Source organism: Hermetia illucens, chromosome 2, assembly GCF_905115235.1.
Source record: "Hermetia illucens chromosome 2, iHerIll2.2.curated.20191125, whole genome shotgun sequence".
Lineage (NCBI taxonomy): Eukaryota > Metazoa > Arthropoda > Insecta > Diptera > Stratiomyidae > Hermetia > Hermetia illucens.
The window spans coordinates 33,422,766-33,446,230 of record NC_051850.1 but is presented as its reverse complement, the minus strand read 5'-3'; the positions used below and the strand labels follow the sequence as shown (position 1 = coordinate 33,446,230).

The 23,465-nt window shown below is 46.0% G+C and overlaps 2 protein-coding genes across 2 annotated transcripts in view; one reads left to right on the top strand and one right to left on the bottom strand.

The window, feature by feature from the left end:
- Positions 1 to 3,819: 3,819 nt before the first annotated feature.
- On the bottom strand, positions 3,820 to 4,970 carry LOC119647495 (RNA exonuclease 4). The gene has a single exon (XM_038048453.1). It carries the CDS (start codon positions 4,806 to 4,808, stop codon positions 3,945 to 3,947), a length of 864 nt encoding a protein of 287 aa, XP_037904381.1. The 5' UTR covers positions 4,809 to 4,970; the 3' UTR covers positions 3,820 to 3,944.
- Positions 4,971 to 5,019: 49 nt separating this feature from the next.
- LOC119647494 (formin-like protein) overlaps positions 5,020 to 23,465 on the top strand; it is a 183,217-nt gene continuing 164,771 nt past the window's right edge. Inside the window, exon 1 of the mRNA XM_038048452.1 lies at positions 5,020 to 6,702. Within this exon, the coding sequence (XP_037904380.1) occupies positions 6,466 to 6,702 (237 nt within the window). The 5' untranslated portion in view covers positions 5,020 to 6,465. The remainder of the gene's footprint in view (positions 6,703 to 23,465) is intronic.

Here is a 23,465-nt window from a genome sequence, read left to right as displayed (position 1 = left end):
ACTCTGAAGCTTTGCGTCGTCTCTCTATGCCTCGGCAATTGCCGTATAATCAACTACTGCGCGACTGTGACCGCGTCCGCAATGACGTTGCTTTTTACAGACACGTGTTGGATGTGGGGAGTAAACCGGTTGATGAAGCTCAGTTGCCGAGATTGGCGAGGAGACGTTTTGTTGGGCTTTTGTTTAAGCGCGAAAGTAAGGGGCCTGTGGTCCGTAAACACGATGAACGGCCTGCCCTCAAGGGAAAAACGGAAGTATTTAATGGAGAGGTACGTGGCGAATAGCTTACGATCGTAGGCGCTGTAGTTACGTTGAGCTGGGTTGAGTTGTTTCAAAAAGAAGCTTATCGGTTGCCAGGTTTGGTTCACCAGTTGATGAAGAGCGGCACGAACCGTTGTGTCTGAGGCACAGCATCCACGGCCAGAGGTGTATCTGACCGAGGAAATGCCAGTAGCGTAGCATCAACAAGCTTTTGTTTGACAGTTTCAAACGCCTGGAAGGCCTCAGTAGACCATGCAACCTCCCAGGAGTCGTTCGGTTTGGGCCCACACAAGTAAACGTTGAAGATCGCTTGGTGATGAGTGGTCTTGGGCAGAAAATGATGATAGAAATCTAACATGCCCAAGAACCTTCGTAGATACTTCATCGTGATTGGAAGGGGAAAGTTTTTTTAACCTTGTCTGGGTCTAGTTGAATTCCGTCAGGGGTGATCATGCGGCCGAGAAATTTCACCTGTTTCTCTAGCAATTTGCACTTTTGAGCGTTTAGAATGAGCCCAGCCTAAAGGAGGCGTCGAAAAGTTCACTTGAGATGATCCAAATGCTCAGAGTCGGAAGAAGAGGCAGCCAGACCATATTCCATGTAGACGAAACCGAAGTTTAAGTTTCATAGGACAGAGTGGATGAATCTCTGGAATGTCTGCGCAACGTTCCACAAGCCAAATACCATCCAATGGAGACCTCGAAGAATGTGAAAGGTAGCTATTTAGCCGTTTACGGTAGGTAAATCCAAGGTCGTGAAAACACGGCAGTATGCCAATGAATGCTGAAAGTCATGGAAAATCTGGAAAGTCTACAAAAACCTCTTTCACGAGATCATAGAACTCTTTCTTTGCAGCAGGTAGCTTCTGGGTGATACGGGAAGCACCTTTGAACAGATGGGGAAGTAAGTAGTGTTGATGTGATGCTGAATGTCGACTGCTTACCCGAATTTTTCATGATAACTTTAAAGAGGTTGCGGGGTCTGTCAAGGCTTTGTTTTGTAGGCCCACCAACAGCGCATAGTAAGTCTACCCCTAAAATGGCAGTGGTAATGTCTGCTAAAACGAATCGACACGAAAACGTTCAACGCAATCAGAGACTCACGTCCACCTGTGTGTAGCCGTAAATGCGGATGGGAAAGGAGTTCGCCGTAGTCAGTCGCAAGTTTTGCGGTATAAAACTTGTTTGGACGGAACACGGGGAGAATCGACACCTCCGCGCCCATACTGACCAGAAAGTAACGCCTGCTCAAAGGGCCGAAAATTGTAAGGCAACTTTTTATTGCGCTTAGGGTCGTCGTCGCTGAGGCACCCAGCGAGCCTAGTTTTTTGATGTATTGAAATTCCATCCAGTGATACAATTAATCGCTTGAGCTTCGAATTTACGGTGGTACAAGTAAATTGTGAGCCCCGGTGTGTGACTACTCGAACGCCCTTTTCGGGAAGCAGACTTCGATCGTGACAGCGATCGAGATCTACCTCCCGAACGCAAAGTCGCCGTAAGCTTGGAAACTGTGTGTGCAAGTATCGTTAACATTGACCTGAGATCTTCTACCTCTGTGTCTCTAAACACTTCCACGATCGCGGGGCGCGCGTAAACCTCGTTGACCCTGTCGGCGGTGGCGGACAGCACTTTCAGCGATCCCGAGTCCATGCAGGCCAAGTTGCCCAGATACTCTCCGGGAGCGCTTCCCTCATTTCTCGAAGCAACTGGTCGGGGATACGCCCGCCCACCGTCAGTCCGTTCAGCAAGTGATTCAGCTTGGATTCCTTGCTCACTGACAGCCGGCTGAGCTGCTCCTTTAGCCGGTCATGGGAGCCGTTCTCCAACATGTCCGCCACTAGCCAGGTGGTCTCTTCGTCAACACCGATAAGTGTGTGATTAAAACGCGTGGCGTCCATTGTGATGCTTGCGGATGCAAATTGCGCCTCGAATTGACGGAACCACGCCGCCGGATTTCGCCGCCAAAAGGGGGCACCCTCATTGCGAAGTAAAGAAGGAAAATTATAACTTGTGCTGATGGTTGTTGCCGCAGCTGTCGTCGTTGTGCCGGTTGACGTAAAGTTGCAACAGAACGATTTTGTTAGCGACCGGATTTTGTTGGCCAAAGGTTGACCCAGCAGCAGATGTCGGAGGTGTTGATGTTGTCACGGAAACTGTCGAGCTGACTGCTAGTGTCGCGGAATGGGCGTAAGCTGATCTTCCGACCCAGAATCGCTAGCTATGGCCGTCTTCCAGTTGTTATCATGTTGTTCAGCCGCGGCGGAGCAAGATTGCCTCTGGAAAGCGAACCGGGTCCAATTAGTGAACGCCCTGAGTATATTGCGGCTTTGGATGAGCTTGACTTCGACTCGGGGGAAGTGGCAACTTCACGTTATCGTTTAGAGATGATGGATACCTGCTGTAAAGTTGAGTTAATGTTGTGAAGAGGCCGATGTAAGCGGTGGCATGGATCCTCATATTTTCGTCATCGGTGCATCCAATGAATGCATTCCCCGTCGTCGGGGCCACCATTGTTGGGTTTTTGTTACTAACTATAATCAACTTTAAATTTCAATAAAAGACGACTCGGAGTTATATAGTTCATTTAATATTTTATTCTCTTTCACACAAGATTTTAAGCTTTAAAATGCACGTTGCGTCCGATCATCTGGCTCTTGTCCCAAGCATATCTGTTGCTTTTCATTCCTTGTTGTTTGCATCCCAATCCTATACATGAAAACCAAACATTTTATTTATGGTAAGCAAGCCAACAGCAATTATCAAGACCCTACACACATTTGCTAACACAGTTATCCAACAGATGTGTGCAGGCATTTTTAAAAATTGCCTAGAATGCTAGAAATTTATCGTGACTGGACGTCGGGCACTAGTCAACTCAGCTGTGAATGAGTACCTGAGTTAAATCAAGGCAATAATCTCGGGCGAGTGCGATGCTGATCACATTGCCTCCTACAGTGTTCTGTACTGTATCGTTACGGTCTTGAACAACACACTTTAAGCCCCTGATCCAATATGGATTGTTGTGCCAACGATTATTATTATTATTATTTTTAATTTTTCTTTAGCCATTGTCCCGTTCAAAAGCGGGATCGGCTCGTCTTGATCGGGCGCGCCATTTTGTTCTGTTAAAGGCCTATTTGGATGCAGTCGCGAGGGTTTGAGATCACCATCCGAGGAATCAAGTCACCGTTGCTTCAGCCGGCCTTTTGGTTGTTTTTCAACGACTTCGATGTTCGGAACCACCTTGGCAAGTGAATTCTTCCTACAGTGAATTACGTGACCATACCATCGGAGACGCTTCTCTGGAACTTTCTCCACGGGTGCAACCCCAGATCGATCGGGGATATCCTCATATTGCATGTGATCAAGGTGTGTTACGCCACAGGTCTAACGCATCATCTTCGCCTCTATTACCGTGTCTACGGTTACCATCTTTTATAGTCGGTCAACACTCAGAACCATAGAAGGCGACAAGACGGACGAATCTGAAGTAAATTTTAGACTCGCCACAGAACTATGCTCATAAAACGACTAATTTTAAAAAAAATCCAACGCATAAGATCAATAAAAATCTATTTTTATTACAAAAGATAATCCTCATAATATCTCGTAACATCAATATCGTAAGCTAAAACAGTAGAGAGTGAAGTGAAGAAAGAAAAATTCAATGATCATGAACAACTAGCTCCTACGCCGGCCATGGTGCGTTCGGTGGTGGATGAGTTTCTGCAGGTACCGCTCCCATTCTGCACTAAAACGTACATAGACCTGCATGCAGGCGCGCGCGTCCTCCACGGAACTGTGCTCGCCGCCTTGAATGTCCATTCCCAGTATCGCCTTGGCCAACCGCTTCAGGCTCGGAGTGGCTCCGTTCGACACAAGCTTAGCGAGCGGCCGGTACTTAGCTGTGTCCCGGATGTGTTGGTACGGATGCTTGATTCGCAGGACGGCCAGGTCGTTCTTCACCGAGTGGCCGACAAGCACTTTGTCGCGCAGCATCTGCTTCACCTCCTGTTGCACCTTCTCGAACTCCTCGCCGTTCTCCATGTTATGAGGACGAATGCCGCTCACTTTTGTCCGGTAGTCGACCACCTCCTCTTGCGCTTGGACGTACTTATCCATGAGCACTTCGCCGTTTTGGTTGACTATGGACACCCGCGCCAGCATATCGTCCTGACCGTTCGGTCCGATGCCGACCATTTCGCAATCCATCGCTACAAACTTGGTCCATTTCGCCGATCTCTTCGGTTTGTCCTTTTTCCTTTTGTTTTGTGGTTTCTCGTCTTGGTCGGTGGCGGTTGGTTTTTTGTTGGCTTCGGGAGCGTTATCCCAGTTCGAACCCGCCATGCGTCGACATAAAATCGAGATAGCGTTTCCGCTACTTGACTTCTGTGGAGATCCCGTTTTCTGCTTGCTGGAGTTGTTTGAGTTTGTCCCGGTTGAACCCTTTTCGGGCGCGCTCTTCGTCTCACCCTTCATCATGGCGTAACCAGTAAACTTGAAAACCAGCCAGACAGTAACAATTGCAAATGCGAACTGAAGCATCGAGTCCCCGACGACAATTTGCCGTTTCCATTCAGTTGTCCGAGTGAAAAATGTATTTAAAATTCGATGACATTCCAGGAAAAATCGCTCCGTACTGCGATCAGATGTTCGCGGGTCGAGTGGAAAAACTCTCGTGGTACGAAGTGTCAGATTGACTGTCAAACGGAATGTCAAAGCGGTTGGGTGTCTTCTTCGTGGTAGAGAGGCGAATACATTCGGAAAGTGTCGGATGGCCGCTGGCTGGAAAGATGGCGCGACGGTAGGTTGGAGGACAATTGCACAAAACACTTCATGAGTTTTTCCATGGAATTCGGAGTTCAGTCGAGTTTATGATGTACTGAGGTTGGGAGTGTCGTATTTCGCGCCGCCCGTGTTTACGTCGCGTCGCTACTAACTGTTTTGTCGACTGTGCTCGTGTCCCCGCAATTGCTTTTGGATTTTATTTATTTTCGCTGTGCCCGAGGATTCCCCCATTTCTGCAGAACATCCCCCGGAAACGTCCCCTGAAAGTCCAGTGAAAAAACGCGGAAAACCTGTTGCATTTTTTCGTTCCGCTTCCAGTTCTGTTTGTGTCCCTTTTGTGTGTTGTGGAATATAACGAGCTCGTCCGCGAAAGTCTGCAGTTGAGGAGGAACCGAGTCTGTGGCCGCCATCCGAGCCTAGTTTTGCTGGAAATTCGAATCCTAATCGGAAATTCGTCAAAAGTTGTCGAACTCCTCGCCTGCAAACGGCCTGAAAGGGTGCCTCGCGCGAAAGAGACAGTCGCACGCCCCCTCGTTGCAGCTTGACAAGAAGTCGATTGCACTCGTCTCCGGCGACGGGCGCGGAATGCATCATTCCGTCGCTTTGTTGTTCTTGCGTCCCACTCTGGCGCGTGCCCGCAATTAGGTGGCGTCTCGGTCTCGCCTGAAAGGATTTCCACGGAGATTTGATGACCGCGCGCACGCACACAGCAGCAGCCCCGCGACGTCGGATGCAAGCGGAAGTTGTCGTGGACTTTCGAACGTGACCGGCGACCGGGTCCTTCCCATTTTGTGACAGTTGACAGGACGACGGGATGTCAGTTGTATTGCGGTCAGAGTGAACAAAAAGGAGCGTTTCGCAGCTTGTTGGAAAATTGTCTCGAAATTGTGTGTTACTGCGTCTACCGTGCGGTTCGAAATTGTCCTTTCGGCGTCCAATTCGTGGAATACGCTCGATGCTTTCGGCTTGAGCCCGGCGCAGAAATTGTTTCAGTTCGTCCGCGACAGTCACGACCTTTTTGTTTTTCAAGTGCGGCAGGTCGGCGACTGCCCGAACTTTCGTGAGAGTTGTGCAAGAAGTGCTAGGAAAATTGCAGTTTTGATCCGTCACGCGAAGGATATCGACTCCAAACTGATACCCTCAAGGGTCCCCCGTTCGCTTCTTCTGAAGACCAGCATCCCTGTCGCCAGCATCCGCGGCAGCCCCCGTTTCACCCCCGCCGTAACCAGTCCAATCTCTCAGTCTGTTTCGCAACAGGGAAACGTGGTCGTTCAACTCGTTCCGGTCCGCTCTGCCGGAGAACATCTTTGGACTGGAGCTCTTCGGCCTCCTGCACGAGCAACTGCTAAGTTGCACCCTTTGCTGCCGCCGTGCCCTGCGTCCCGGTGACGCCGTCGCCGCCGGCAGCAATAAAATGGGGGTAGCACGATCGCGTCCGCTCGGCACGGCGGCAGGGGATTCCGTGTCCGACGAGAATGGATCCATCCTGACGAGCGGCCTGCAACGGGGCAGCGGGCAATCGCCACTGTCGCCACAGAACTCGATCCTGTGGAAGCAGAACAATCATGTACGGCAGGCGAGCGTGCGGAGCAGATCGGCCCAGCCAATGCCTGATCCTAGCGAATTGGATCGACGTTTTGCGAAAGTTTTGGTAAGTGCTTGAGCCTTTTTTATTTTTAGTCAATGTGGGTCATGGAATTCTTCAGGCGATTTCATTGATTGCGAATTCAGTTATTTTTGTATCCTTGACTGATTTGGCGTTGACGTGATTTCAAAAATATTCTGAATTCTTCCTTTTTTCGGGAGAAGGGTAGGTGAATGCGTTTACGTTGGACTCTGGCAACAGCACGCTGTCGGACAACCAACTAAACACCTCCCTGTCATCAAAGAACTACCCTGGAACCATTTAACACATTAATTCGGGCTAGCCCTCCCGCTCTCCCGTCTTTGGGAGCCTTCAAGTCAGGGAATTCCTTTCAGCAACGGGAGGGGAGGGGAGCAAGGAGTTATCACTTCAGGGAACTCCTTAGCGTCCTATCCCTTCGCTGGTCGAGTTCAATGTTCTTCGCAATAAGAAGAACCCGAACACAATGCGCAATACGATTCCAGCTGCCAGCGCTCTTCAGCATCTCTCTGACAATGTTGTCTGGAGAGAGCTCCCCTGTGTCTGCATAAAGCTGCTGACGAAAGCCGTTCCACCTTGTTCAGCGTCATCTGCCACTCCATTGCAGAACACACAATCAGGAGATCGCGCCTTCCCAAGTCTGTGCAGGTAAGACAGGAAACCTCTACGCCCACTTAGAAGTTGGGTAAGGAAGTAATCAATCTCACCATGCGTTCGGTGCAATCACGGGTCTAATTTGCCGATGAGCCCCGTAGTCCATCTGCTCTTGGTTCATTTTGCCAAGAAAGTTGCCACTCGGTAAGGTTGCGTTGACGTTCTTAAGCTTAGGGCTCCTTGGCAAGGAAGGCAACGGGGATCACTCTCGCGATTACCATCACAGACGGTTCGGAGACGGTGTGATAAGCAGACGCCACTCGCAAAGCTACCCGCCTCTCGACTTGAGCAAGGATCTTACGACGCACCTCATTGTCAAGGGCATCAGCCCATACCTCCGCGTCATAGAGCAGAACCGACTGCGTTGCTCCCATAAGGAGATGTCTCCTAGTAGATGTAGGGCCCCGACATTCACGATTAGCCGACTCAAGGCCGCGGCTTCAGCTGCAGTCCTGTCTGCTGCTGCCTTGATTTACTCGAAGAAGCTCTTCTTCGAGTCGAGCATTAAACCAAAGTATTTAATCGCTGGTTTTGACTCTATAGTCAACTCGCCGATCGATAGGGGACGCAGGGCCGGAATTCTCCTTCTAGTCAAGATGACTAATTTTTTTTCTCCAGCGCAAGGCTGAAACCGTGAGCAGTCATCCATCCGCTTACCCGTCGCATCAATATGCCAAGTCTGCTTTGCACCTATTCAACAGTGCGTCCGGTAACAAGTGCCGCAACGTCGTCTGCATAACCGACCAGGCGCGACCCTTCGGGCATACCGAGTAATCTTATCATAAGAAGCGTTCCAGAGGTCTGGCCCTAGGATGGATCCCTGCGCTACTCCGGACGTGATTTTCATCCTCCTTTGGCCCTTTAGCGCCTCATACAGTAGGGAGCGGTCTTTCAGCTTGACACGTGAAATAAGTTTTTTAATGTGCCTAACATATCCGTCCATCTTGCAGAATTGAAGGCATTTCTGACATCAAGCGTTATGAGGAGCACTATCCGTCGAGATCGGCGACTGTGTACCTCGGCTCGATGAACCGCATCTACGACATCCATAATAGCATCTAACTGTTCTGAACCCGAACTGCCTTGGGGATAAGTCCAGTGATAAAGAAAAATGCCCTCCTTCAAGCAAGCGTTGAACGTTTCAAGCAGCAATTCTGGTCGTTGGCGGAACACCAGTTTGTAAACTTCCGCCGAGATGCCATCAGGGCCTGGCGCTTTCTTGTTTTTCATAGTGAGAACCGCTTCGAGCTTTCTCATTGTGAAAAGGGGGCAATCCTCGAAGCTTCCGGCGCTATCTACATCAACCTGTATAGGGTGTCTGGGGAACAATGCCCGCACAATGCGGTCCATCTGGTCGGTACTTAGTATGCAGGGTTCCCGATGTTGATCTTCGCGACATTCCACACGCAGGGGGAGCGTCGAGTTGGCGCTCGCCCGCAAGTAGCGTCAACCACTTCGAACGCGATGTACTCGTTATCACTTGTCGAGAAGTCTTCTAGGACTCGCCACCCATCAACCGATGATGCCAGAGATTCCGACGCAAAACTGATATCAGGAATGCTCCCTTCACAACCTGGGCGCCGAAACGTTGGCGTGGATCCGGTGTTTAAAACTATGAGCCCGGTTCTCGCCGCCATTTCCAGAATCCGTTTCCCTCTGGAGTCTGACTGAGGCATGCCCCATTCAAGAGCCCTGGCATTAAAATCACCGCCTACCAGGATTCGTCCATCCGTTGCTCGAAACCGCGTCCTCCAGAGCATCAAGCTGGCGCCGAATGTCCGGCATCGTCTCGTTCGGCGTCAGGTAAACGCTAAAAAACGTTCTCTATAAACACCGGATCCAGACAAACCCGTTTCGTCAGTCACTACTTGTTTGACAAATGGGAGATTTGTCAACGAGCGGCTCTTGGGTCAGGGAAAATGTGAGAGAGTTTCTTCCTAATTAGCCCAGTCCCTCGCCAATTAGTTGCGGATATAGGGCCGTACCCCGAAAATACTGTTTTGGATATACACTGTAATAGTACATCCAATGAAGCGAGGTCGGCTCATCTTGTACCATTTTCCTCGGTCATACGTTTGATCTGGTTGGAGTCCGGAGGTTCTCAAATCTTTATTTAACGTATCAACCCATTTTTGCTTCGGCCGATCTTTTGATCATTTTTCACGACTTCGGTGATCAGACCATTCTTATATATATGGTTGCTATATATAGCGCTTCAGCCACACATACCAGCCAACGTTCGTGGTTCACTGAAATGCGCTTCATCAGCCCTCAGGACTTTCCGAGACGTCCGTGCTCCTCCTCTATTGTTCTGCGCCGAGTGCTCTTGGGGCAACTCATGGTGCAGCCAGTAATATAACTGTCGCCCTCCTTAATTTGTGACCTACCCATGGCCATTTCTGCCTTCCGATTACATTACGTACGGGTGCTAGCCAGTGCTCCGACCAAATTCCTCGTTTTCTAATTGTATTGGGCCAACTTACTCCGATGATACGATGCAGACAGGTGTTGACCAAGGCTTGCAGCTACCTAACACACCCCACCTTCCCAGCTAGGATTAATCCTGTACATTCCGTCCTTTTCCAGTGCGTCATACCTCGTTTTAGTCGAATGGTTAAACAAAAAGGGACGCAAGATTGTCCATTCACTGCCAATATAGTTCATGGACACGAGTAAGTATTTCAAGTTAAATGGACGCATTGAACCCATCGTTGATCCAACAAACTATACTCTACCGTTTTGGCATGATCAGAAGCATTCTGCTCTCTACTTCCGAACCAGACATCGTTAATAGGGTATCCTCCGCGGTCAAAATTACGTATGCGCAAGCGAAATCCATTAAACTGCTTTCCTGGACCTCCTTAACTTTCCCAGTGATACGTCCAATGTCATCATAGTCATTGATTTAAACCCTAGAGCTTCGGTCGATGAAGACACCTATATCTCACTCAAATGGCAAGCCATGCTGGATCTCATTCGTAATTCCGAATCTAACTTCCTAGACAATGGAAACTTTAACTTCACGTCTCGGGCCAGAAACAATGTTTCCCAAAGATCGGTCCCAGACATTACTCTATCCAACGCAACAAAAACTGCATGGTCCTGGCACAAACTGGAAAATTTTATCTTCAACAGTTTCCACTCAATCATCTCGTTGCAAACCAGGGAAATTAAACTTGTGCCATAGTCACAATAGGCATGAAGCACCTTGAATCCCTCCCAAAATTTTTTACAACGATCTTATCGACGCCATACAAAACTGCATATTCAAGTCAACCTTCTCGATCAATGGGAAAAGAGTAGATCAATCTCAAGCCCGCTTATATATCAAGAAGAATTGCTTTGAGAGAATTCAGAGCGTGCTCCATCTAAGCTCCTACGGTCCATCCCAGGAAGTCCAAATCAAATGGATAGATACGGTAGACAATGAGAAAAAGAAGATATGGAAGTCTTCCCTTCAACGACTAAAAAAACAACTTCAGGAGTTTCCGTCTAGGACAGTCAAAACAATAGCCGGTACTCAAGCGTGCTACACAGCCGATGTCAAAATGATTCATCTCTCTGGCCAACAACTCCGGGAACTCCGTACATACTCAGTACGTAACAAGCACAAAGGCCGTTCCGCGCCGGGTAGGTCGGATACCATCTCAATATTTGGCTTAGCCCACTCCCGAAGCTAAAAGCTCTATCGTCTATCCTCATGTAGGGGGTCTAAAATTCTTCGGAGGATTCTTCTCTCGAACGCAGCCAAGGGTTCGCAATTTTTCTTGCTAAGAACCCAAGTCTCCGAGGAATACAAGAGGAGGACTCGCAAGATCATTGTACAGTAAGAGCTTTAACCCTATGGTGAGACGTTTCGAGCGGAACAGTTTCTGTAAGCTAAAATAGGCTCTGTTGGCAACTAACAACCGTGCGCGGATTCCGTCATCGTAGCTGTTATCAGTTGTGATTTTCGACCCTAGATAGGAGAAATTATCAACCGTCTCAAAGTTACAGTCTTTATTCTTCTCGTTTGATCAGTGCGGTTTGATGTTGTTGGTTGTTTGGTTTTTCGTGGTGAAGTTGCCACTATATATTTTGTCTGCTTTCATTGATGTGTAGCCCAAGATCTCACGCCGATCGTCGCCTGCTCGATCTGGCGATATCGTCAGCATATGCTAGTAGTTAGGTGGACTTAAAGAGGATCGTACCCCTCGCATTTACCTCAGCACCACGGATCACTTTTTTCAGGGCCAGGTTAAAGAGGACGCATGATAGGGCGTCCCCTGGTCTTAGATCGGCGTTGATGTCGAGTGGTCTCGAGAGTGCTGCTGCTTTTATCCAGCCTCGCACATTGGTCAAGGTCAGTCTAGTCAGTCTTAGCGATTTCTGCGGGATGTACAGTTTTACCCTGGCTATGCTATTATAGGTGGCCTTAAAGTCGATGAAAAGATGTCCATATTCAAACAGTTTTTTCATCGCTTGCCGCGGGAAAAAATCTGATCTGCTGCTGATTTGCCTGGAGTGAAGGCTTTTCTCTGATCCAAAGAACCCTACCCGGCTCCAATCGGAATAAAGGCTACAGAATATAAGTAGTCACGCTAATTTTAAATTGCGGGCTCCAGATATTTATACAGAAGTTTATTGGCTGTTTCAGATTTTTGGTTTTGGGAGGACAAAATTTTCTGTACTTCGCCGATGCCTTCCCCATGTACTCGAGGAGGGTGATCAGACCCGATTCTGCAAGGAACTCATCTGAAGTGGCTCTTGACACGAAGCCTCACCGGAGGTTATCTAGTACCATGGGAACCAGGATGGCCTTCTGAGAGCATATGCTCCACGACAACTCTTGGAGGATGTGTTCTCGGCCCGGTTATTTGCGGTTGGCCCCCTTGTGGGAGTTTCAAGGTGGTTATGCCTACATTCCGGGCAGAGTTTCTTGGAGCTCAAGCGTGAAGTTGCGTTGTACAACTTGGGTTCCGTACCCCTTAATTGCGGCAGAGGTGTTAGATAGGCCTTGCATCCACTGGTATGAATGCTGAGCATGCACTCAGTATAAACCAGTACCGCTGTGCCAGTCATGGCGGGACTCTGACTGTGGTCTTCAAATCAATCCGTGTCCGAAGAGGACCGTGGGATTATGCCTACACGACGGGTACTCACGTTAAACCCCCAGGACTTTCATGTCCTTCATCGAAAGCTCTTTTGATACCGTCGGATGTAGTTTCAACGACATATTATTGATGATGCATTTCCGATTTGTGTTCATCTGACGCTATCAGTCTCGTTTCATAACTTTTGGGCACTCTTGTTGGCAGGACAGGTAGGACGATAAATTCGTTATGTTGATGCTTTAAAACCATACCGCGCTTAGATTTTTCATCTTTGGTCTTTGACGGGATTACTCGTGAAATGTCCACGGGCAACTTTTGTTTTGACAGCCGACCTACCTCTTTAAGGTACTACTGGGGCTCCGGAGTTCCGCTAACATTTTGTAGGCTTTGTACAGCTATGCACCTCGGTCCATACCCTCCGATAACGGCAGAGGTATCCCAAAGGATAGTGGGTTTATGTCTATACAGCATATACTTACTTAAGATCCCGTGGCCCTTCATGTCCCACAATGTGAAAGGCTATGTTTGATTGGAAGGCAGCTTCGGTAGAAGCAACCGTGAACATGTTTCGTTTGTTATGCGCTGTTTATTTTCTTCATTATATTAGCAATTTTGGTCTCATGATATCCAACGCCATAAACACCTGAAAATGTTTGCAATAGTACCAAGATATCTGTCTATCTAGTCTTGAAAACTAGTTAGTATTGTAACTAAGAATGAATTGTTCCCTACAGTGCCCTTGTTAGAATTTTAGGCCCCACCAACTTCCTGGCCTTCATGCATGTTTTTGTCGTACTTCCGAAAAGCGTACAACTTCAGAAACTATTCCAGTTCCTTCCTCATATGTTCAATTGTAATAACAAAAGTTCATTATTATTTGTTCCGAGCACTTGTTGGCGTTAAAAGACGGAAGCCAATGCACCGAAGCCTAAAATTAACGGAGTGCTCCGTGAATATTGAATTAGAGAATCGGAAGATTCCGGTTGTTCACTTTTCAATGCACACAAGGAACCGACTGAAGTGCATTTTTTAGTTAAAATGTATGCTTTGTGCGCAGCCAATAAAACATAATCCACGGACCAGTGTCTTCGTTGTAGGAGGAAGCTCGTTGTGCACCTTGAAAGTCTATGGAATTTCTTGGAGTTCAACATGCAGACGAGATCAGTTCTTTGCGCTTTTGTATGCTTACCGAGCGTGACTGTTTAATTTTCTTTGCTTTTTAAGTTTTTGAGTAATAGACCATGACCCGAAAGATACTTGTATCTTTTTTTGAATTTTACGTGTTTTGACTATGGAGATGATGTGATGGTTACATTCTCGGTTCTTCTGGTTCTAAAAATATTTACGTCAATAGAAGTGCATGACCTACTCATCAAACTGTTGGCATGTTCTTCTATTCGTTTTCACAGTTAACTAAATTTTCGGTGGTTCATGCTCAACTATTGGAACGTTAGAAAAAGGCGAATTCCTTGGATATCTTCAGTGAACTCATTTTGTGAAATATAGAACTGTCATTGTTGATATCAACCGCTAGAGGAAAAGTAAGATGAATTGAGACTTCTGGAAGTGTTAATGCCAAGATCGGTAGGGAGGCTTTTTGAGATTGTATGGGAAATGGTTATTTGCCCCACTTGTACTCAGCTCGTAATGCTTCTGCATTTAGCTTGTCAATTTACTTTAGAATGATAGATATATTCAAAGCTTAGAAAGCAATAAATTTGCATAGAAGTGACAATTTCGACCTATTATAATTTCGTTAATAATAGTGCGATTTCCACCAAACTTGTTATTATTGTTCTCCATAAACGTTATTACTGCAAAACTTGATGATTCTAGGATAAACTTAAGGGGGTTCCCAGTCAATTTATTTATAATAAATATGGTAATATACTATTATTAACTTTGTTTGAACAGGTACCGGCATGGAGAGTATTTCGAGGCCTATATACCAAGTGCATGGACCACCATATTTTCGGACCCCCGCGCTCCTCCCCTTTGCAATCTATGTCAAAACTAATACTGGTTTCGGAAAGTACTAATCGAGACTTTTCATTTGATACCCCACAAGACTAGTCGCTGAGAAAAAAATACACCCCCCTTTTGCATTTATGGGGAATCCCCCCTTAAACCCAATGGAACTATGTTACTTCCTGTCTGTAATGGGATTCGCAGATAGATTAATAATTAGTTGGCATGATAGGAATTAGCTAAGTGACCAACATATATGCTCGGACATTTGCCTGATTGTGTTCAGAATCTGGCTCGTGACCGTTTACGTTTTGCTCATAATTTTGTAGCAGAAAGCTCCTTCGAAGGGATCGTGATATTTTCAAAATTAGTCTGGTATTCTATGGTTGCTTTCAATAAAATTTGTCTAAACAAATACCGCATATTGGTGATCAGTTGTTCTCTTCTCCAGTAAGGAAAACATTGAAGAATGGAACAACTGACTCCCGAAATATGGTATTTATTCAATAAATTACTTTGTAGTCCAAAAAAGATAAATCTTTTTTTTTTATTTCAACACCTTTCCATCGAGCCGACCCCGCTTGTGAACGGGACAATGGCTGAGCTACAATCTTTCGATTCTTGAACCGAAGCAACGTCAAGGCTTTGCTTCTATTTCGTCAATGGTGTCACGTATGTCATGTGATGATATGATCACCATCTGAGGATATGATTTGGTTGCAGAGCTGTAGATGATACTTTATCATTTAAAGCGCCTGCCTGACGTATCCTTTTCGTTTACTTACCGACATCACCAGCCTCACAAATTGTTGTGAATTTTAACCTTATCCTATCGCATCTTTTTGTACAGGTTAGAAGATTTAACTCTGTTTTAAGATTAAAGGAAAGGATTCTTCGAAGCATCATCGTAGCTGTTTGTTACTTGATGTGCTAAGGTCTGGGTTCTCTTCTTGAGCTGAGTGCCATTGTATCTGCTAATATACTGATTGACATAATCCTTGTTGAACTGTATGATGCATCATTTGATGGGTCTCGGAAGCTTTTTTATGAACACTTACTTTTTTGAGGTAATGTTTAGTCCATGTTAGACCTCCGTAGAATATTATGAAGGTTATCACTCCAGTTGAAATCCATCCGCAAGTGGTGCAGGGCTCAGGATGAGTGTTTTGCACCAGCGGAGATATCCGATGCAGAGGAGAAGAATGCTTTCTATGAACAACTGAATGCAGTCCGAGAGATACTTCCTAAAGGTGACTTTGTGATCGTTATGGGTGATTTGAATGACAACATGACACCTTGCTCGGACATGGGAAAACATGGTTTTGGAGACCGTAATGACAATGGTAGGAAGTCTGCGGCTTTCTAAGTATAACGTCCGCCGCCTCGTTTCTGAAAGTCCTGGGGGAAGTTCAAGCGCATTTCAGCGAACCATAAACGATAGCGCGTAGGCTTGACTGACGCGCATTAAGGGGCCTAACCAAATGGATCACAAACATTATTATATTGTATCGTCAGATACGTGAAAATGCAGTTTATCAATAAGCTGACTTTCTTTGGTGCAATTTCAAATTCCCCGGAATGTGTTAGCTTCTTATGAATCATATTTGCTAAAATTACGGAAGTGTTTTTCCTCTCTAACAAATGGAATTTGATTACAAATAAGACATTGAGTCAGAAGTTTACGTGCAAGAATGCATGTTACTTTTGTAACTATGAATCAAAATCTCTGGCTTATCCTAATCTGTATCGCTGAGTTCCAAAATAAGTTCTAATATTTATCCTGAAAAACTTTTATGACTGAGTCTTCATTCCTGACTTGACGAAAAGTGACATCAATTTTTTCCTCAATAATTGAGGTGGACGTCTGGACAAAGGCCATGTTAAATGGCCCTCTGCTGGTCAACCAACTTCGCCAGTTACTCCTTCTGCCTCTCCGTTATTGACGAGGATCGGTATTGTGATGCATTGCCTTCGTAAGAGAGGCTGGCAAAATTCATTTTTTAGTGATGTCCTTGCCGTAGGCGATGGCCAGTGGGCCGATGTCAGTCACATCTAACTCAAAGCTACCTTTCTTTTCAAGATCACTTCCCTGATCCTGTCTTGTTTTATCTGATGACAAGATTGTTCGTAATACCAACGGCTAGAATGTTAAATTCACGGATGAGGGAACTCTGTCTCAGTGGAGGGTTTCCTGTTCCAGCTCGAGATATTAGCCCGATCCACTATCAGGGAAAATATGGACCTGACGGGATTGGTAGTATTGCCCGTTCCTGGATCGACTGAAGTCTGTACTGAGTGACTGTTTCTAAGATCAAGGCTTGTTTCGATAAAGAACGTGACAACCAGGTGAAAGCTTTGATGGGTTTTCTGAAACTGTGGATACAACTTCAGAACGGTTGCAGTATCCCATGCAGAGTCGGAACTGGGGGAGATAAACGACGTAGGCTACTCTCATTCACACAAAGCTACCGGAGCGGCAGGATGATGCAGTAAGACACAATTTGACGATGAATGTTTAATCTCCAAGCGAACTTAACCTTCTGATTTTATTATCCGTCACAAATGTCAACCCTAATTTCCTCCTTTCCGCTGGCGAAAATTGCGTGCTTACATGTGCCACTGATTTTACTATAATAGTAAGCCATTGCGTCTTTTGTCTCATCGATATATTTATGTGAAGCCTTGAAATTTTGAAAAGTAGCCTTACAGCGCCAGTGCTGTAAAGTGATCTCCCAAGATTCTAGAGTGTAATCCAATTTTGCTGCTAAGTCATTCCCATGTTGGCAATCAAATCCAGGCCTTTATTCGTGTTATTTTTCACGGGGATGCCCTGTGGACGCCTTGCATCAACTGTCAAGCTGGCTAATGTCATACTGCTTTGGAAGTGTCAGCCGAAGAATATTTATACCATGGAACCGTTCACTTCAAAAGAACGCGATGTTCACTTGTATATTCTAAAAAGCTCTTTTATTAGCAAGTGAAAAGTGCTCCAGATGATAATATCATAAAACCTTTGTACGCTTTGCTTGTATTAGGAGTAATAATGCCAGCCACTCATTCAGACAACAAACAAAGCTGAAAATATCGAAGCGGTACTAGCCACTTTTGAGTCGAGTCTCTAACAACGACTTACATATGTTCTCCTTCCTCCCTCGAACCATTCTTCAATATGCCAAATGAAGCATCGTAATGGCTGAAAACCAACGTAATTTTTGGCGAAACGAAAATATTGTTTTTTGATTAGGGACATCCCTATTGTATTTATTTACAGATATCGGTATTTCATGAGCCAGTATCTCCCTTCCTTAGTGCTTGCAATTTGGTGAATTGGCGAAGTTAATAAACTATGATAACAACAAGATGGCGCCACATACCACACAGCTCGACGAACAATCAATTTGTGACTTTTGGTCCCAGGGCGGCCGATATTAAAAAATTACGATATAGACCCAGTTCACCCGATTTAACGCCACCACACTTTTATTTATGGGGTTGTATGGAGTTCAATATTTTTTTATGGATGTAGGTGTAGATTTAAAAAAAATGCTGTATCAGGTTGCAGTAGTGTATGGGATTCTTACCCACAAAAACCATCCCCCGAGGGTATTACTTCGCGAGGAGGACTCTGGTTATACTAGCACAATTAAGTTACACGTCGCCGCACTTTCCGGCCTATAAAATCTCAGTTCCTGCAGCTTTTCATGTATCGCATTGTTACGTTTATCACGCTCCAATCTGTTTCCGACCTAAGCATCACCTCTACTAGATTATGGGGTCCAATAAATACGTTGAGGGCGATTAGGGGAGAGGGAGATTAAGTCCCTCTTTCTCACTCTTTCAATCGTCCCAAGGGACGGATTCGCCCTGCTTCTCTAGTAGAAACAGTGTGCTTCATCCCCTAGGAGATCCTAGGGGATCATTCCGGCGATGACACGCACTGCCTCACCGGGCACTGTCCTATATGTGCCCCACACCCCCAGTGAATGGCCGCTATGCCGCATTTACCCTTCTCTAGTTCATTGTTTTGCCCAGTGTTCCTCCCAAAGCAGGAGCTGCATGTAGCACGATGGATTTCACCACCTCTCTGATAAGTAGCCGGTGACTAGATTTTGGCCCTCCAAAGTTAGGCTGCTATAGATGAACTAGCCTTTGCTGCCTATCCTCGTGCATAGTCCCGGCGCTACTTGAAGCTCAACTTGGCATCAATTATTATCCTCAGGTATCTAATGATCGATTTTGCCAACCTGGAGTTTGCCAGTATTGCTTTCGCTCCAATTGGTAATAGGGGCCGCCTCCGTCTCTTCTTCCGCCAAGTCCAGTTTAACCTTTTGTAACCATGCTTTGAAGGTGTGCATGGTTTCATTTCGATGTAGTTTCACGCCGTCGTGGTGCTTCGTAATTACTACCGTACATCAGTCTTGTACCAAAAACGTTTCTTTCAAAGGCTATTCTCGATTCTATAATAAGCGTTAGCGCAACAATCCAATTGGATTTGGACCTTGAAGTGTGTTAGAGCACTTTGTTCAAGACCGTAGCGGGACACTAAAGGATTTCAGCAACTTATAGAAGGCAATGTGGTCATCATTGCGCTCTCTCGAGATTATTACCCTGATTTTACTCAGGTACTCATTCACAACTGAGTCGACCTTAGAAAGCACTCTCTGTAGCCCATACTGCCATTCCGATAGACCACCCGCTAGCTCGACGAACGGAAACAGCCTAATGTATATCACCCTCTTCAATATCGTCCCCATAGTGTCTGAAAGATAGATAGGGCGATATGAAGAAAGTGCGTTACGTGGTTTTTGAGGCTTCGGTAGCTTAATTAATCTTTTACTCTTTCACTGGGCGTGAAATACTCCTTCCATCATTCACTATTCAAATGTGCTCATCAACAACGCGGGCCTCATTCAGCAGCCAACATTATGGGCCATTTCATCCCATCCAATCCTGGAGCATTGTTATCTTCAATTCGTTTAAGGATCTTTCGTAGTTACTCCTCGGTTATTTTGATGATCGAAATTCAACCGTTGGCTGAGGTCCACTTTCTTCCTGTTATGGGAAAAGATGTGCGATTATTTTGAACAAGAATCGCGATTGATTTTTGCCTATGAATTTTGTTCGTTATATCCCTGCAAGCAGAGCGCCAAAAGTTCGTATTTGCTTCCAGGTACAGCTGCTTTTAGCAATTCCGGTTACTTTCCCGTATGACCTTCTAAAGGCTATTTCGATGATCACGGTATTATTTCTTTGTCTGCCAATGTTCTAACTTCCCTCTGCTCCTATGTCAAAGCATACTCGCAGACACAATAATCTTAACAGCAAGATTTTCTGGTTCCACCAGTAGTTTGGTTTCCGTCGCGGCATTGTATAGTCGCATCTCGCTTAGAGGAGACTCAACTTTTCCAGCGCCGTTCCCTTCGGGTCGTGGCCTCCTTCTAATGCCGCCGAAAGCTTTTGGAGACTAGCTAACTATGCTAGTTTTTCCACTTTTGTTGCGCAATTGACTGTTGTCTCCTGCATTTCCGATGTCGAGGAAGATGGCCTGGTGGTCTCTGTGAATGTAGTTTTCACTCACTCGTCGAATCGTCCCTCTCGCCAATGAGGTACTGAGTCAAGTAAGATCGACGATCGACATAGTCTTCTGTGTCGGCAGCAGTTTCAAGCAGGATTAGGCCTCTAGTGGTCGTCATTCGACTTCCCCAGTTCAAGGTCCACACGTTGAAATCGCCGGCAATAATTTTAGGGCTGTTATCTCTAGCGTATAACATCACACCGTCTAGGCTAGGCACTAGGAGGGGCGTAATAGCTGTAGATGTGGACGCCGTTGACTTTTGACTTTACAAAGCCTGCTTTCGGGAATGCTATTTTTTATTGTATGACTTGCTTTTGCAGATAAGTCTATCATCCACGTAGCATTATCGTAATCTCGATAAGGTCCGTAGGTAACTGTCATATCCACGTTCGACATTTGACGAATAGTTTGATAGACCTCGCACCCTAATTTAGCCCTATGATTCAGCTCCCTCTTAATTGCCGGACACCAGCCAGCACTTGCAATGTGCCGATCGTCCACTCCTTACTTTTTGTACAACATGCATTGTGGATTTCCAGTGCACTCTTTGATAAGGTCTCCCTCGGGCTATCGTGCTTACTAGTACATGCTGCTGCAAACTGAACGATTCGAGGCATCTAGAGCATCTCTTTAGAGATATCTGCTCCCTAAGTCGTCTCACGATCCAACCTCTTCTTACTTTGCCCGCGGTAATCACTTTAACCCCAGATTCTATCAGCAAGCGGGTTGGTACCTCCATACGCCTTCTTCATTCTTTTTATCGTACTCTCTTCTATTCCGGTTGAATTGTTCCCTTCGCCTAGATATCCTCCCGTGATGTAACTTCATCTTGATTCTCGCGTTCGATTACTATCTTTTGCTTTCGATCTTTCACCTCTGCTTGCTCATCTCTTTTCCTCCTGGATTTGTTTAGCTGCAACATTAGATCCCCTTTCTGCGTATGTCTGATGCGGCTCACACTATCGCCCAGGTTTGCCAATTCACAGACATATCTCCTTTCTCGGAAATTATGATTATTTCCGAACGAATCTTCTCTTTTCCCTTCTGTCGTTTTTTGTTGCCTACCTTGGTCCATTGTTTGGGTTTGCCAAACTACAGATTCTTCCCCTTTTGTCTCAAAATTGAGGAACAACTACCCGAAATTTTCCCCGGGTCGCTTCTTTCGGAGCTTTCTTTTGGCCGCTTGCTGGTGAAGTTCAGTAAGAAAAGGACTCCAGCTCAATTGAAAGCCAATATATGACGTGAAATCGTAGCTATATCAACCGAAATATCGATCAAATGATAGAAAACGCGGAAAAAATAGCACTTTTAATGGAAAAATTGCTTGTTGTAACAATGCTTCCCTTTCATATGGCTAACCCTGTATTTGAAGTACGCATACTAACGGATAAATATTCGTCAGTCTTTTGTTGGGAATACAGCTTCTAATTATTCTCCAGATATGACCCTCGATAAACGTAAACTATAAATGTTATGTGTTCAGCCTGGTTATGGACTTGACTCCGAAAAGGATCATCGGGTAACTCCTTTCAGCTGCGTAGAGCAATATTTTCTTTTTTTGGTATGCCTTGGAGGTACGTAAAGCATCGTTGGTCAGATTTCCCTACTTGCAACCTGGTCCTTTTCAGTCTCTAATATGTTAGTTATTTGTTCACCAACTTTGACCTGAGGAATTAGCTCAGAGATGTTGCCTTGGAGTATTTTCAACCGGGGCTATATTCTGGTATTATCATTATTATTGTGTCCGGATAGCTGAGTGGTTAGAGCACAAGGATTTCGTACGGAAGGGCGCGGTCCAAATCTCACTGGTGGCAGTGGGAATATTATGGGAACTACAACCACCCGCTCGAGACCCCAAATTTCTTTGATTTCCTGAGCTAATGGCTCATAGTTCACCTTCTTCTTCACGTATTTATGTTCGATGTTGCTATTATGGGGGATAGCAACATCAATTATATACGCGGAGCGACCCGTCTTGTTAACTAACAGTACGTCAGGCTTGTTATGTGCGGTCTGGCGATCAGTCAAAATTTGCCGGTCCCAATACATGCTGTAAGCAGAACTATCAAGTACTGCGTGCGGTTCATATCGGTAAACCGGACATGTTCCCGTGATCAGCCCATGCTTGTATGCAAGGTTTTAATGGATAACCTGGTGATGTATTGCACCAGTGCCATAAGTGCCACAGTGATGTATTGCACCAGTGCCATAACAGTACAGTCAGAAATGAGATGGTCCAACGTCTCTAACGCCGAACCACACACTCTGCACTAGTCGTTTTCCACCCGTTCTTTTATGATGAGCTTTTTATAAGCTCGGATGGCAACCACGCCGTCCTGAATGGCGCACATGCACCCCTCCGTCTCAGCAAAGAGCTCCGCAGCACACAGCCATCTGTTTGGCAAATGCAAATCGACAAATGGCTGCCAAAGACAATTCACGTGTTTACCGTGCATTGCGTTCGACTTCCATTCATCGAACTGCTCTTGGTCCGACTTCACCCCACTCAGAGGATTGAAAGATCGCTCCTTCAAGTTAAGTGCAGTCAGCCCACAGTCTTCTTTACAGACAGCCGCATGCTCTTTGCTGTAAAAATAAGCGCATAGCGAGTCGACTTGGCGATGATGTTGTGCCGCCGCGTCAACCACGCCCTTACCTCCGATGTCACGAGGCAGGTTCATCCGCTCCACGGCTGAGTTTGGATGATGCATTCGGAATTTGGACATAGTAGTCCGTATCCGCCGCTGGACGTTTTCCAGATCGGTCGTCGTCCACGGCAATATTCCGAATGCATAAGCTAGTGAATATATTCGCTTATTTTATTCTTCCCCGAGAGGTACGATTTCAGCACCAGCTTTACAGGTCGTAGGAATTCAGACAGCAGAGCTTCCTTCAGATCACCAACTCGGGTATGGGTTCCTTGTGGAATTCCTAGGTACTTGTAGAAGTCTGTGTCGGTCATAGCTTCGATGTGGAGGTCACCAATGCTATGTCCGGCATGCGGCTCGTGATGACCTTTGCGAATGACTTGGATTCGACATTTGTCTAATCCAAACTCCATCCGAATAACACGGCTGAACATGCCCTATTATTCGCAATAGACTTCTAAGATAGTGGTCAGTACCAGTCATCTAAGTACATCAAGTGTGTCAGTTCGCACTTAGCACGTAGGCCATATTTTATTGCAAAATCATGCTCTTTAGTTTCATTCAGTAGCCATGAAAGGGGGTCCAGTGCCATACAAAACCAAAAGGGACTCAATGAATTCGCCTGGAAGATGCCCCCCGTATACGGTTGGGCTCTGAGGTATTAGATCCATCCATGACTGTCGCCAAAAATTTTATTAGTTTCGGATCAATGCGATACAGATGTAGGATATCGATTAGCCAGGTATGCGGGACGCTATCAAAAGCCTTGGCATAATCGATATAGCAACTAAAGAGGTTTCTTTTGCCTCTAGTTGCTTGTCCTACAACTACCGAGTCGATAATGAGCTGCTC

Excerpts from the sequence above, each read along its gene's own strand:
- LOC119647495 (XM_038048453.1), bottom strand. The coding sequence starts at position 4,808 with ATGCTTCAGTTCGCATTTGCAATTGTTACTGTCTGGCTGGTTTTCAAG.